The 17,020-nt window shown below is 40.5% G+C and overlaps 1 protein-coding gene across 10 annotated transcripts in view; it reads right to left on the bottom strand.

Annotated features, from left to right (window-relative positions):
• The window catches only part of Lmo7 (LIM domain 7), a 188,366-nt gene that overhangs the window by 20,398 nt on the left and 150,948 nt on the right, over positions 1 to 17,020 (bottom strand). For 6 of the 10 annotated variants that reach the window (XM_076930620.1, XM_076930625.1, XM_076930624.1 and 3 more), the window contains 6 exons: positions 15,610 to 15,752; positions 13,656 to 14,439; positions 11,860 to 12,165; positions 2,653 to 2,767; positions 1,325 to 1,486; positions 153 to 340 (listed from right to left, as the gene is read on the bottom strand). In XM_076930620.1, the coding sequence (XP_076786735.1) occupies positions 153 to 340; positions 1,325 to 1,486; positions 2,653 to 2,767; positions 11,860 to 12,165; positions 13,656 to 14,439; positions 15,610 to 15,752 (1,698 nt within the window). The remainder of the gene's footprint in view (positions 1 to 152; positions 341 to 1,324; positions 1,487 to 2,652; positions 2,768 to 11,859; positions 12,166 to 13,655; positions 14,440 to 15,609; positions 15,753 to 17,020) is intronic. The other 4 variants (XM_034497610.2, XM_034497607.2, XM_076930623.1 and 1 more) reach the window with 1 other exon arrangement.

Raw genomic sequence — 17,020 nt, forward strand, 5'->3', positions numbered from 1 at the left:
TAATGATAAGCTGCTAATAAAAACGTATTTTCAAAGCTACACTTAGTCTACATATTCAGTATACCCTAACTGTATTTTATATAGTATGAAAACTATTTCACAAACCATTGCTTCCCCACATACGGCCTCTAGTGTTAATCTGTTCTACTTACAGGACTCTGAAGGCTTTCAGAGAAATCAGTTGTTACTGATAGACTTGAAGACTTGTCTGTGCTGTAAATTCCTGACGTTGTATCGATCCACTTTGATTCAGGTGAACCTATAATTTTGGTAGCCACACTGGTAAGATTGAGGGTTTTGTGCCGTGTAAATGGCAGAGAAGGTTGGTCTTTGCCCCAGTCTGATTGGCACATGAAGATCAAGTAACGAATACACGTAGACAGTGAAGTGGAAAGAATACAGTTACTGAATGCACAGATATAAAATGTATACAGACAGATGTACAAGACAGACAGACAGACAGACAGATGAATCAAGTCACATGTAACTGACAGAGACTTTAGGGCTTTGATCAGCAGACCACCTTCCAAGACCTAAGGTTAAAAATCATGGTAGTTAGTAACAAGAAAACTAACAAATGTGCTGATTCTTCTCTTAAATCGGGACACATGTTATATGCCAACACCAAAAACTGGCAGGTCTGAAGAGGCTCAATGTCCCCTCCCACCTAACAACCACCCATGGCAAAGAAACGCAATGCTGTAAAAAGCAGATTAAAATGCTATGAGAATACGTAGGAACGTGTCCTACTGGGAGCTTGAAGACGGCAGTGTAGTTAAATAATACAGAGAACAGAAAAATGGGCAGCCATTCTTGTTTTTTGAGACAGGCTGTCCTGGAACTCAACTCTGTAGACCAGGCTGCCCTCAGACTCAGATATCCACCTGCCTCTGCCTCCCCAGTGCTAGAATTAAAGGTGTGCACCACCACTGCCCACCCCACGGTGCCATTTTTAATGCTCAGCTTTGTGATCTTGAAGACCCCATGAAGATCAAGTAACAAACACACAGAGATGCTAAGGTAGAAAGAATAAAGCTGTGACTCCCAGGTAAAGACACGTTTTGACATGTGCATTCAGCCGGATAAGTCACAGAAATTGTCAAAAGGTGTCCAATTCAGCAGATTTGCTAGTGAAGCATTTTCAGAAAGGGTATTCAGAGGAACTGTTCGTGATTTGTCCCAACGAAGATGACAAAACAATTGTAAGCACAAAACAATGTAAACTGAGGGTGGGGAGAGGGTTAATGAAGCCAACTGTGAGAACCATCTGCCCAAGTTGGGTTTCCCTATGTAGAAAGCCAGACACAGTGGGAAGCGTGCTCACCGGACTTTCCGTAGCGCCGGACGTCCATCACTAAGTTTCCAGTTTCTTGGGCATTTGCCATAACTTCCTCCCACTTTTTTGTATCCTTATATGAAAACTTGGTGTTATTGATGGCGAGAATTTCATCATCTACCTGCAGCTGAGAAAATTCTGCTGGGCTACCTAAACAACGTAAGGAGAACAGGTGAATAAAGAGAAACCCACACAGTCTGCTCTCTGTTGTTGCTTTAAATTAAAGAGAGTGACTTTTTCATCTCAGAGAGTTCTATTCATTTCCAGTAGAGAAGCAACACTGATATTTTTATATCTAATATATCACATATCAGATATATCTAATATCTGAATCCTACACCACATGAAGTATCAAGGGCATTATTTATTTCATGGTCTCTATCTTCATTTACATAGAAAAGAGAATCTGTAAGTTCAGCCAATAAAAAATAATTTTACTCTCCAAAGGACAAAGAAAAGAAATGTAATTATTTTTAAATTAAAAATGTGAAATATATTATACTTTAATTGAGCATCAATTAGAACCCTGGGGGTGGGGAATACAAGAAAAAAAAAAAAAGAGAACCACATAAAACTACGACTAAAGCACCATGATTACAATAATCTTAAATTTTAAAAGAGCAAAATCAGCATACAGTTGTGTATAATAAAAATATTTAAAGAGAGACCTCCTTTCAACTAGGACAGATATCACTGTAATTTTCAACCTTGGGGGCATATTCAGCAGTTTCCGGGTTTGCCTTGGCATAACCCTGGCTATGGGAGAAGTAATCAGGCAGCAGAGTCCCAAAGCACCATGAACATATAAAAAGTGGCAGATAAAATACTAACAACGCTTAGAAAACATTCTTCGCTGGAGGTGACAACAGACAGAGGACCTAGCATGGGTGACACATTTGGATCAAGCCACTGCAAACAACAACATAAACAACCCCCATGCTGGTCTATTATATGCCTTATACATCTACCACAAAACACAATCATTCACAGAAAATCTATACTAAATTTTTAAGTAAGTATTACATGTTAACATTTCTAGAAATTCAGGTTTTTTTTTTTTTTAAAGAAAATTCTGTAAGTTTACAAAATAGAGATTCCTCAAAACTAAAATGAATTAGGAAGGAAAAATAAACAATATGTAATTTGTCATTTCAACTATTTGTCTCAGGGAAGAAACTTCACCTTCTGCCTCCACTGAAATGCATCTTTCCTACATGTATCCACTACGTCCCAAATCAAGTTGCTTCTCATTTCCCACGTACACAGAAGAGAAGATTGCACAATATAGTTAGGTCTACAACTCGGTTTATAGTTACCTTTTTCAACTGATGCTACGAAGATCCCAGAAACATCCCATTTTATTGTAAACCCAAAGACATGTTTGTTCCCGGGCGTCTGGTTTATGCTGATTCTCATATCGCTGAACTGATCCTGAAAGTAAAACATGAAACGCTGGTATCAGGTGTCCCTGGCACCCGCAAGGAGGAAAACCTATCTATGAAAGACGGAAGGCTACACCAAGGTGCACCTTCATCATGGGGCAGCAAGCAGCTTCCCACTTTCTTCCTTGGGTTTGATAAAATGTTCACTTATATGTATATCACCAAGTAGTTTTTTCTACTAAAATAAGGTAAGGGCAAGTTTATCATCAACCAACATTTTCCTTCCTTTTTAAAATATAATCCTACAAACAGGTTGGCCGTTAACAAAATCTAGGCTGTTATTCACCATACAAGCAAGTCTAATTTACAAACCACTTACTCATCGCCTAAAACAAAAAAGAGTAACTTACATTATTTGTTTTTAAAATGACAGAGAGCGTATTGAAAAATAGTCTACCTCCAATATTAAGCATTTATAGCTGAAACAGGCAAAAGCCCCATAGTTATCAGTATGGGTAATCCATCTGGAACTGAAGAGGCCTGCCTCGTTGGGCATATTTGTTAACTGGCCTAACTGGTTCATAAGGGTACAGAAGCAAAGAAATTGCTGGTGCCCAAAAGACAGAACTCTGTTCACTCATCTGAGAGAAACGACACAGTAATATGCCCAGATCATGGCTCCTTTAAGGCATCATCAGTACCCACGAGAACCCAAGAACAATAGCATCTTGAAAAAAGCAGAACACTACTTCCACCCTTCTTACTATACTACACAAAAACAGATCCTAAACTGCCCAGGGTATATTTATATATTTACATTCATATTCTATCTCTCCCTTCTCTCTAGTCCTCTCCATCCTCACTCTCTTAAGATATTTTTTATTTTATGTGTGTTTTGTCTTTATGTAAGTATATACTTCATGTGTGCAGTGTCCACAGACCCAAAAGTGGCTATTATATCCTCTGGAACAGCAGTTACAGACAGTTGTGACCTACTATATGGGTTCTAGGAACTGAGCCTGAGTCCTCTGGAAGAGGAGCCAGGGTTCTTAACTTTTGTGCCATCTCTCCAGGCCCCAGGATTTGCATAAATAATTTTCTAAACCAAATTTGTTTCACAGTAAGCTACCATTGTTAAATCATCTTTCATTGGCCAGCAGATGGCTCCACAAGGAAAAACACTTACTACTAAGCCTGGTAAGTCACCAGGCCTCAGAAGGTAGGAGGAGAGGCCTAACTCCTCCAGGTTGTCTTCTGAGTGAATAACACACAAACACACACACACACACAAATAAATGTAATTAAAAATTTTAAATATCTTCCTTAATATACACCTTATTTGAGGTAAAAACAGATATAAACAACACTGAGTTTATCAGATTAGTCTTTTTCTTTATTTTCTAATCATAAAGAACTTAGGCACACCTATTTAAAAAAAAAAAAAAAATCTTCCCAAATCTACTTTACTTTTCAGATCACAGACTGCCAACTCTTCATTTTAATTTGGCAGTTACCCTCAAAGCAGTGATAAGCTTTCTGCCTATGCTTTTCTACCATAAAATAAATTTAAGATTCAAGTGACAGTACTCTGAGAAAACCTGTATAATATGTAGGAATTACAAGAAATGAAAGAAAAGCAAAGATACAAGCAGGTGCTAAGACTTATGAACACATGGGAGCACAATAACACAGTTCAGTTACTCACTGTACACACACACTAATTGTATGCAGACTCTGGAAGACATGGTACTTAGCACTTGGGAAAGGAAAGATGAATAAGGCTTGACCCTGGTTCTTAAAAATAATTGTAACTCTTCAAAAGTGGATATAAGGGGTTTCTAAAGCAAGACAGAAATGTAGCCAATAGAAGTCTCCACCGGGAGGCCTTTGGAAGGAGTTTAAATAAAGGCATCCAGATGTCATCATGACAGGAGTTACTAATGTGCCTGCTGAATGTCAATCTGAAGGTGACAAAGCTTGGCTGAGAATACAATAGAGAAAGTCACTGGTTGGTTCTACTGCTTAGCAAGAACTTAAGTTAGAGGGGACCCAGTGGAGATAAATTGTCATCTTTACCACACACACAAAGATCTGACTTTAAGCCAAGGGCAGTACAGAGTCAATTGTTATACAAAGACAGACAAATGGGCTACACAGTCAAGCCACTAACTGGAGTTTTATTAGTTGAATAAAAGATGAGATGATGTTTTAATAAATAGTCTCAAACTACATGTTAAAAAATGCTCTGTAGGAGACTGCTATTGAACATTGTCCTTTTCTTCCAAATAAAAGATGGAGAAGGAGCTTCAACCATAGGGGGAAGAGCTATACAATTACAGTAAATCTGAACAATTCTCTCCAAAAGGCTATTCTGAGCTAGAAAATAAAATAACATGTTCATCTCTGAACACGTTAAATAAAAGAACAGACAACCACCTCTCTGGACCTACTAACAGGGAGGATGGTTTTGCTATGGCAACAGGCAGCCAGCCTGCCATGTCCATACTCAGGACAATAAGCAAGCAAAGAAAGAGCCAGACAGGGACAATTACTAGGGAATCTCTGACAATACCCAAGTTACCTCGTGTATGACATTGAATGTAATGTCTTTGACAGTGGTTTTCAAGTTTTTCATGGTTGAGGCCCTCCTTTCAAATGACAATCTTATGTGAACAGCATTCTTCACAAAACATATACATATGTCTGTGTACACACACACACACACACTCAAACACAATATTAGGTGATGGTGACTTGAGGATAAGAGTTGTAGGTCACAGGCTCCCAGTTGTATCGCTTCTTCATTATAGAATTCTTGAGGCCATTGGACATTCCTGTGAAGAGCTGAGTTCCTGCACTACTAGATCATGCCTAAGACTTTTTACATGTAAACATAGCTACAATTTGGTCATGTGTGAACTATTTAACACTGACTTCAGGCAGGGCCTCTAATTTCTTAACTTGCTCTACAAAATTTAAGCGGTGTGAGTGCGGTACAAAGGATCTGAGCTACAGAAGACAAACTGAGAAATTATCTCTTTGAACTAGATGGAACAAAAGTATAAATTATCCAGGGAAACCTAGATTATTTTGATGACTAAGAAATGAATTACCCAAGGAGTTTCAGTTGTCCATGCCAGAAAAGAGAAAATAATAGTTTTCCATCAACGGCTCAGCATTTAAGCTAAAAGCAATTTCCCTCAGATTGGCTACAATTGGGACAGAAGTCCCCACTGAAAGTGAGATTGCACCACTCACTGTCAGACTGACAAGCCAGAAGGAGACTTCTAACTGTCTAAGGATAGACAAAAGTGGCCTGATATCACCAGAGTGATTTCAGAATTATTTCTCCTAGAGTTAATGAATTATAATTACCATGTCACCACCAATGGGAATTAGTGAAAATCAGAGTCAATCTTACGCACTAAGAAAACTATTCCTTTCCAGCATTTCAACTAGACAAATGTACCGACTTAGGAAACCCTATGCATTTGATTAAAAAAACAACAACACTAAAAACAGATTTGGGTGACACAGTTCAGAATAGCAAAGGGAAAAAAAAAATCTTTAAATTTCTTTCCAAAAGGTTCCTTAGTGCATGCCAGGTTCTCCTTGGAATGAGAAGAGGAAGGAAGTGGCCTTCATGTCACGGTCCCTCTTTAACACTGGAGCCATGTCCCCTCACCAAAGACAGACCTAAGTCTTCATGAATCCTCTGTATATTTACTACTGTAGAGCAGCAGATGGCTTGCCCAACCCTACCAGCTGACTCAAGCCTTCTGAGCTGTTATCTACAAACCCCAACTGAAGAGCATGTGTCCTGCCAGGCCCCAGCAATGCTTCTGTAAGTTGGGGAGCACTCTTGTAAGTCACCTGTTGTCTCACTCCACCTTGCCCACCCTCCTCAGTCTCTCTACTCACATCTTAGTCTTACCAGTGTGTCCTTCCCCTTGTCTCTCATCTTGGAGTTCCTCAGTCAATCAGAACCATTCTGACCATAGGCTTTCCTAAGTAACTTACACTCACCAACACTAAAGCTACTAGGTCCAATGGTTTCAAAATTAAAATGTCTTCTGCTAAGACATGTTCTACCTCCTGCAGACTTTCATATCTTGATTACATGTGTCACTACTCAACCACTGTGAGAGTTAGAAATGCCTCTCTCTGCTTTCTTTCCCTCCTGCCCCCAAATTACTCTTTCTGCTGCCTCGTTCACTCTTTTAATAATGTGTTCTACAGTTTACAGACTATGACCTTGAATGAGCCCATCTTCTTCGCCCTCCTGTATGTCCCTATCAGAGTTCAGAGGCATATTTCCTCTCTCCCCTCTTATCACCTCCTGTTTTTCTCTTGTATCTCCAGCCCTCCTTCCCCACAGCTGTCAGAAGTCTACTTATAGAACAGACTGATTATACCACACCCAGATTTTACATTGCCAATAGCTCCCTAGTGCCAGCTTGGTTGAATTCAAATTCTGCATTTCTGAAATAAGTTCAGTTCAGGTGAGTTTCAATACGTATATGCCACCTCTCCACAGAATCGTTTGAAGAATGATCTCATCGTTAGGTACAAGGGCAATGGTTCTAACCATAATACCTGGAAGGCTGAGGGATGGGAATTGAGAGATTGTGGCCAGTTTGAGATAACTTTATCACTACGGGCCAGAAGATATTTCAATCTCTAGTGGTTATAAAATTCAGAAAGCATAGCAATGTTAAAGATAAGTCAGAAGTGGCTGAGTGGTTTGGTGGGAAAGAGTGCTTGATGTTTGCATAGAGTACCCAAGTTTGGTTCCCAGCACCCATGTCTGGTATTTTACAATCATTTATAAATCAGCTCTGGTGGATCCTACACCATCTTCTGGCCTGTGGGCACCTATACACATGTGGCCAGCATACACACAGACAGACACGGGCACACGAATAATTTTTTTAAGAAGTCAAGGCCACTGTGCTAACTATATAAGGCAATTCTCAACTTTAAGCATGCCATATTGGAGAAGGAAAAGGAGGAGGAGAGGGAGGGGGAGGAGGAGGAGGAAGAGGAAGAAGAAGAGGAAGAGGAGAGAAACTGATCAGGATTAGTGCTTAGGTTATGAGAAAATGGAGTGAGGGCCATGTATTTCACCAGCCCGAGACACGTCATTAACTGAACTTTCAAGTATTTCACCAGTAAAACTGGAGACAGTAGCATCTCTTTTGAGGGATGCTGAGATTAAATGAAACATCTAAAAGGTGCCAATGCCCAGGGCTGATGCTCAAGACTTACATTCTTTGTTTCCCTTGGAAACACATTAAACAAATATACACACTGATTAAACAGTTTCCAGATGAACTAAATACAATTCTATTTAACTCATGTAATCGTAGTTTGAAAATCAACATGACACAGCCACAGTCAGATCCCATGCTAACAGGAGAAAGATGGGCTTCCCACCTTCAGGGTAAGCTGGCTCTAGTCAGAGGTGTAACATACGAGGCATGGGATTAAACTGGAATAAGAAACACCCCATGTATTTCAAGAGATTCAGCACTGGGGAATTGAACTTAGAACCTCATAGTGTGCAAATGCTCTACCACTGAGCCATATCCAGTTCATAAACAGGATCAAAATCACATAAAAATTTTTCCTACTTTCAAATGTATTGTTATTATTATTTTCCTTCAATGAATTGTTCTCAAAGGCTGAGGCAGAGATTCTGAGAGGTAGACTTGTGTGGTGTTTGAGAGCAGGAGGCTCTGAAAGGACAGAAAACAGCAACTTATATGTAAAACAAGCTGGGGGGCGGGGGATCTTAAAAGCCATCTCTGCAAGGCAAGGCAGTTGAAGAGCGAGGAAGAACTGAGTCAAATCTCTTTCTCTTTTCTTTGGTCCCCTGGCAACCTAAATTGACCAGGGAGAAGGGGTGGGGAAGATGTGGGGAGGACTGGGGAGGTCACAAAATCTCTGAGAGAGGGAGGAGAGGAAGAAAATACAGTGGGAAACCTATAGCTCACCCACTGGGGAGGACTGGAAGCCCCTGTGGGCAGAGGTGAATGCACCCATGTTCATGTCTTTTCTTGGCTGTATCTTCCCTAACCACCCTATCAGCAAGTTCTGAGATGGGTTCCCATCCTCTGCCTCCCCACTTGCATTCTTAAAATACTTCTATGTAACATCACAAAACTTGCATTCCAAAAGCACCCTTCAACCCAAGAGTCCCCACACTCAAGAACCAAAAAACATCTGAAATTGCCTCCCAGATCTGGATCACACTTGAAGATCTTAGCCAAGGTTCTGAATGTAGCTCGAGCCAGCACTGATATAGGTCAAGTCAGCATTAACTGACAACTGTGTGTTGACTGAAAGGTACAAAGACTATCTATGAAGGGGGGAGACAAGGATATTTGCAACAAGGAAGAAGTTAGTGGGTTTAACTTTTGAGGGTAGTTGGTTGGTTCAGTTCCAACCAGGAAGACAAAATACAGGGATCATGAAAGAGCCTGTCTTTGAAGAACTTGAAAGGCATTAAACAGAGATAAGCAGAGCAAACATCTTCAAATAGAGAAAAATAACGACTAACGTATCTGGTGTGTCCAAACAAAACTAACTTTCTTAGGCACCTCTCTTTCCCTGATGTAGTGAGAGGTAGGCAATCTTGGGTAAAACTCTGAGTTCAGATTTCTACTCCACCACTTCCTGCCATCGGTGGCCTTGAGAAGGTAGTGTGACCATCTATGCTTTCCATTTTCTGTGGGAAAGAATAAAAAGGGTAGTGGTGACATCACAGGGCTGTGGTAAGAGTTTACTTATATAACGCAAAGTGAGGCCTGTCTAGCCCATGGCGCGCGCTCATTCAACATGTTCACACTGAGGGATGTGGGGGGGAGTCTGAATTCATTCATGAAGAACACCCGTACTCCACAGAGCACAGAGTTCCCTGAACTTCATTCAAAGGACAGAATGCTTCAGGAGATTCTAGAACAGCAAAATTACAAAGTCTTTGGTAGAACAAACACACCTGAGGCTACTTCTACCCGTTTGCATTGACAGGAAAAGGACCTGGATTAGAATACTGGCAACTGAGATTGAACAGGGTAATTACATGGGAGATCCCGGAGACACAAACATAAGGCCTCTAGTAGCAAAAGCACAGGGGAGTGAAGAGAAAGACCAGAAGAACATGCTTTTCCAAAGCTAGCAAAGCATTGGAGGTGGTCAGCCACTCACTGCGCCTTCCCTATGAACATCTAGAGTTACAGAGAGAGCTTGAACACAAACTTGACGGGGTGAATGTACAGCGAGCCTGACCATCAGCTGCTGCGCATGCCCAGCCTCTCTGGAGTCAGCCAGCTCCATAAGGCGCTCTCCTGGTGACATAGAAATGGATAGTCCAAATAGAGACAAGCAAATCACCACGTGAAATACAAGCGTGCTCAAGAATTTCACTAGCTCCAGTGATTAAATGCAGCTAAATCCTTCATGACAGAATACAGCTTCAAAACTAATGAAGACAGCGTAAATCCACTGTGATGAAAGCTGGAACAAACCAGGTTCATCTGGGCTTCTTGCAGTTGCCTGAGCAGAGGACATACCCACCTATACAGCACACATGGCCTCTTTTTTTTTTTAATTCATGGGTGCAGTTTGCCAGCTGCCACCTTGAAGGTGGGCCCAGCATCTAGCAGGCAGTACATTGGTCAAGTTATTTTGTTACATTTGATCTTTGAAAGCGGGAAGGCAATGTACAAACACATACGACAAGAAATACCTTGCCTCTGGTTTTATATTCACCGATTGATACATTACAGTCCCCAGGTGTAGTATACAGAGGCACTGTTATCATCCACTGAGGACTATAAATTCCTAATTCCTCTAAAATGTTTTTGTAATTTATAACTGATGATTTTTACAAGCTGAAAAAAAAAACCTGTCTTAGAGACATATTTGTAAATATGTACAGGAAAAATAGCTAAACAACAAGAACTAGAAAACACCTATCACCAAACAAAAACAAAACAAAAACTTACTTAAGCGCTAACACTGACTATTTCTGAACAATATATTCATCAAGGATTTTATTTCCTTGTATTCCTCATATTTCTCAGATACCAAGTAAGTGTCATAGCCTGGAGGCAGGGAGAGAGGTTGAAAATTTTTTTTAGTTTTCTTATACACTTAAAAATCTAATAAACCTAAAAAAATATGCTATGTAAAACTAGTTCACATAAATCTATTTTATTCACATTTTCAAGTGACATGTTATCTTTTGACTTAGAAAACAACTATGTCCCAATAAGACTGCAAGGATTTAGGAACCGAGCAAGCCAAAGATTAAAAATGCCTCCATGGGAAGGGGGGTTATACAAATAGCAAGTTGCTTAACATAAGTGTTGTTAAGTTGTGTGTGTGTGTGTGTGTGTGTGTGTGTGTGTGTGTGTGTTTTGTAGAAGCTTTGTTTGCTTGACAAAGACTTTTAGTGGGTTTTACATCTAGACTGAAAAAAAAAAAACATATCACCTAATAATTCTGTTGAAAGCCATCTGTTAGGGTTTTAAACAGGAAAACTTACAAACATTCCCATTCATTTGTAATCTGCTAGAATGTTTTATCTGGAGTCCAAATGTTCAGAATCACAGGTGTCAGGCTCTAACTGAGCCTCGTTGCTCCCACTGAGAGACAGGAGTGACAGCAAATGCGGCCATTCTGAAGTACAAATTAGTAGGAGAAGCCACAAAAGAATTTACGAAATAGCAAAATGCTGTGTCCCTAGAGACAAGCATCCACTAAATGGGACAATTTCTCTTTGCAGCTGATTGATTTCCACCGAGAAGGGCTTTGCATACTCACACATATATTAATGGTCTGCAGCAGAAACTAGAGAAACATGGGATAATAAAAACTTCAGGCAAACCCTGCAAGAGTTTTGCGCTACCAAATCTCTAGAGACACAGCTCATGAAGGTTGTCTGGGATCTACAAACTGAGAGCTGGGATGGACCGACTGCCCCCACACTCAGTTAAAAATAGACCATACTATATTTTCATGTAATATAAATAGCAAACTGTACTGTAAAGCTAAAGGCTGAAACAACTGTTTCCAGATCTTGTTTGAAATCTTGAAGTATCTGAGCCACGTGGCTGAGAACCCTCCTAAACTTACCAGGGACCTGGAAACTTCCCTCTGTGGTGAGCTTCTCCCTTCTCCAGAGTCAGACACTGAATCCAGACCAGACATCGATGAGAACGTGGCTTTGGAAGAAGCTGCCTGGTGGTGGGAGACAGATGAGGAAGGGAGTGTGGGAGAGGACAAGTTGGCCACATTGTCTCCTGTGGCTACCTCCTTCTCACTGGATGAGACTGAAATAAAGTGGCTGGAGTCAGGCTTCAGGCCAGTGGCTCTGCCCAAATCAGGTTGCTCTCTCTTGACATCTTCAGCATCTCCGTTGTATTTCCAGCCATCATCCATCTAAATAGGAAACATCATTTTAAACTCAATATTCTGCTAGCCTTAGGGTCAGTTTTTATAACAGATTCATTAATATTTTAAAGCCACTAAAGTGACGTATATTTGCCACAGCAAGGTAACTATTGTCAAAGGCTTGGGGTGCTTTCCTTCGCACTACCAAATATGCACCCACACAGAAACATTTGTTCTGATAAAAGCATTATTATGTATAGATTTCTAAAACTCGATTTGTTTGTTCACATCACTGCAGGTCAAAAGATACAGCTCCAAACTAGCTCTTTGAATTGTCAGAAATCTCAGAGTGTGGATATCAATCATTTATCTATCTGATAGCTACTTAAATTGTTTCAAGCTATCCATCACGCCTCAAAAGCACTGCAACCAACTGAAGCACGCCTTTTTAAATGGAGTTTTTATTTTATAGCCCAGATGCTCCAAAAACTCACTGGATCAAAGGCTTCATATATGTAATAGCTGCCTGTCATCTTTACAAAGAAAACAGATGCCTGCATTTCAGCCTCCTCAACACCAAATAGTCTGAACATTTAAAATATTTGTAAGTCCAATGAGTGAAAAAATTGTTTGCCTTGTCCTCATGTTAAACACAAGGTTAAACATGCTTTTTTGTGCTTCATTAAATTCCTTTGCACTGAATTGGCTAGCTTGTTTTTCTACATCTATTCCCAGTGTTTATTTCTTATCAAATTATAGAAATGCCTTGCATCTTGGAGTTGTCAACTCTTTATTTGCAATGCATTTTAATAATAACAGTGACTCAAACTGTCCTATGCTAATAGTGCCTGCCATATGAGTTTAATCAAATAGGTCTATATTTTTCTTAGTAAGCTGATCAGGGATTTCCTGGCTGATTTAGGTGAATTTTCTTCACCCCAAACACTAATTTTTTTAAGCCATAATTCTTCTCATCTATATATCAAGATTTTAAGATCTTAAGTGCAGATAGCCAGAACCAACAGAACTGTGAACATTAAATATTCAGACCACACTGTTTCGTGTACGTAATGCTAACATCCCCCACGCATGCCAAACCCCATTAGAGATACAAATGGACACATTTAAAAGAAAAAAAAACAGTATTCTCAGTCATCAAGTTCTAAGGTAGGAAGAAGGATGGGGTAAAACCTTACATATACAACTCTGAGAACATTTAACATGAACCATGTAAAACATCAGCATTGTAGGTCAGAAAGAGCTGACTGCTGACAGTTTCATAATGTTCAACCTAATACTTCAGAAGCAAAACATAAGACAAGAAAAAAATAAATGTTCTACCTCAAAATGTATCTTATCTGTTCTTTAAAATCTAACCGCCCCTGTTTTTACTAGATCTAAATTATCATGAAGGTTGTTTACGTACATCATCCATATTGTATACACCCAGTCAGTATCTGTGTCCAGATCAGTCTCTGCGCAAGCTCCCCTACTCACTGTGCTTGGGGACGGATTAAATGAACCCGGGGCATTTTTACCGTGTAGGATCTGGGTAGTGATGAGATTCCCCTTGATGATGTGCCAAAAGGTCTCGCTGTGACCACAGATGTTAACCTGGCTGTATCGCTTCTCTGGTAACTTCTAGGGAGAGAAGCTGAAATCCGAGTTGACTCTCCTCTTGTACTCCATGACTGCTGAGAATAAAGTGAGGATGGACGCTGTAGTGCAGAAGATAAAGAGGCCTGGCGTGGTTCTGCAGCAGATAAAGGGGCCTGGCGTGGCTCTGTGGAAACCAATGGGGCCTGGTGTGGTTCTGCAGAAGGCAAAGGGGCCTGGCGTGGCTCTGTGGAAAGCAATGGGGCCTGGCATGGTTCTGCAGCAGATAAAGGGGCCTGGCGTGGTTCTGCAGAAGGCAATGGGACCTGGCGTGGCTCTGTGGAAAGCAATGGGGCCTGGTGCGTTTCTTCGGAAGACAATGGGGCCTGGTGTGGTTCTGCAGAAGGCAACAGGGCCTGGTGTGATTCTGCAGAAGATAAAGAGGCCTGACGTGGTTCTGCAGAAGGCGAAGGGGCCAAACGTTGCTCTTCAGGAATATGAGAAGCAAGCTGAATCTCAGCTGCTACACTGTCCTCTCTGTTTGCAAATGTTGTGGAATCTTCTTTGAGCATCTCAGTAGGATGAGCTCTTGCCTTGTCTTCTAGTCTCTCACTCTGGTAACGAGTTTCTGACAGAGTCGCTGTAGGAGGGAACACTCCATCATCCAGGATGTCATCAGAGGAATAGATCCTCCTTCTAGACGTAATTGTGGAACTTCGAGATTCCCTTAGCAAAGAGAGATGTGCCATTACGACAGAATTATGCATTTGACCACCAAATGGGGTAAAATAATAAGTAAAATGTAAAGCAAACACAAAAATCAGTACAACACTAACATGATTATACATAATTTTTAAGTGTCAGCTAAGAAACTGATCTGACCTTTTATTGAGGAGGGTCTCAAATGGGTATCTTTAATCATAAAAGGTTTTAATAATAGAATAAGGAAGGTTTAATGCTTGATTATGCACAAGTTTTTAGCTACAAATTTATGTCTTTCAAAACGCTTTAGGTGGCTGACGACCAATCTGATTCTGCTAAGTTTTGCTTCATAAAATTTATAATGTATTGATAAAAATAATAGCACAAAAGACTCAAGCTTTTATAGAGACCCAGTCAGTTCATGGAGCTTGACAGAAAGAATCCCCATGGGCAATTATAATAGATTCAAGGTTATTATCCATACTTACAGAACTGATGAAACAGCTTCAGCTTGCAGTTAGGAGGGAGTTGCTACCCCCCCCCCCACCTCTGTAGTTAAGTGAATGAAGCTCTTCATCACTGGCATTTCAGACACAAAGGCGCTTTGTTTAATTTCACCTGCCAGCATATTTCCTTTGTGACATTATTTTTAAAGCATATTTGCTTTCTCTCTGATCTAGCCATCTCCTCTGGGTCCACACAGTTAAGTTCTCACATGGAAGTTTAAATTTCACTTTTATCCTGCTATTACCACTCAGAGAATAAATAAACCCACACGTCCACACTTGCATAGACTTCCTTAAAAATCTAACTTATCCTCTACCACTACAATTCAACAAAGAATTGTTAGTATTCATTTAAAGGTAAAGAATTCATTTAAAGGTAAAGGTTTATTTTACTTGACTACCCCATCTTTAAACCCACTTTAAAGAGAAAAATCCAGTGTTTTGGGGTTTTTTTCAAATACTAAAAATACTTCCTTCTTCTACAGAAGACCATGCAATACTGCTCACCAATGCTAAGTATTATTTTCTTTTGTTAACTCAGATCACTAGTTCAACAATATTGTTTTAATACTTAACATAACCCTAGCTGCTACGGTACACGTGATTACAGTTTAGAACTGGTGACCACACATCCCACCACATTCCTGGCACTGGGCTCTCCAAACACAAGGGGTGTTCAGCTCGTTACCTGTCTTGCAGCATTTCACTAAACGTCTTGGAGCTTCGGTCAGACTTCTCAAGTGCCTGCTTTTCAATCTCTTCCCTCTCTTCCTTTTTCTTCTGCAGATCTGAAGTGTAGCTCTTCCGACGATCTTTCCATTTTGCAAGGTCCTGAACAAGAAATCACATCAGCCCGGTCATACCTGAATTTCTGCACGCCCTTTTGCTTGCAGCAAGAGCGTGCTGGAGTATCCCATTACAACGCTGAAACCGCTCACTCCCAATTGTGCCAAGGTGCCCTAATTTTGCTTTTTATAGCCAGTGTTTCTGTACTAAGCCTTTATCTCATGTGTCTGCCGGAAAAATCTGACCTAATAAGACGGATCCCACTTTTGTTATCCTAGAAAGTATCATATCAATGTCTATTTCTCAAGGAATGCTAAATGCTTGCAATTAGCTGCTAGATCTGGAAATATTTCAAATTCAATTCTATATCACTGCAACCCCTTGATTCACATGTTTACCTTGATGGGAGGGACAGAAATGTCCCTGGAACAATCTAGCTCAAGTGAATACTCCATCTAGCTCAATCCCCAGAAACACAAAGATGCATAAGATGTGGTTCCCCTTAACAAGGTAGACTATACACAAGTTAGACCAATGCCTTGTGTGACCAATTCTCTACCAAGAAGAATGAGGAACCTAAAGGGAAAAAAAAATCAATCCTCCCTACAGAAGGTAGAACCGCAGATTATGCTGGACTGCCCATTAGGTTCAGAGAATAAAGTCCACCTGGGAGGAAACAACAGAGAACATCATGTAGGCATAAGCCCACACTTGCTTCCCACATCTCCAGAAACATGTTCAAAAGCAGCCAGAACATACCTAATGCAGGTTTTCAATTATCCCTAGTTACGTAAGCCAGTTGTGACACTCAGGGATTGAGACATTTTGAATGCAACAAATATTCCTCCATTTCCAAATCAGAGAAATACTATACTAAGGATTCCGAGAGAAACTCCAATCCAAAGGGAAGGATACCCAAGTTCTCAGACCAAATCCGACCTTGCCCCCCTACACACAGGGCTTGGAAAGTGAGTCTGTTCACTAAACTTTAGGGGCACCCAGAGCCTCTCCTGCTTTTCTACAACCTGAAACCAATATGAAGGCTTTTCCCAAAAGAAATAAGGTGACCCAGATATTCCTCTGCCCTCCCCTGATGTGTTGCCCACCTTGATCATTATTTTATCAAAAACTCACTGTGTGAGTTGGCTAAGTGGTGCTGAGTGCTAGGTTTTGCAAGGATTGACTTCAGGTGCAGCACACATATGAGACAAGTGCCTTAAGATGGAGCCAACGCCCCTTCCCCCAAGTCCTGAGTCCTGTGGCTGTTTCCTGTTCATCAAATCAACTTTCAAATAAGAGGACACTAAACTTTA

This window comes from Arvicanthis niloticus, chromosome 3, assembly GCF_011762505.2.
Source record: "Arvicanthis niloticus isolate mArvNil1 chromosome 3, mArvNil1.pat.X, whole genome shotgun sequence".
Lineage (NCBI taxonomy): Eukaryota > Metazoa > Chordata > Mammalia > Rodentia > Muridae > Arvicanthis > Arvicanthis niloticus.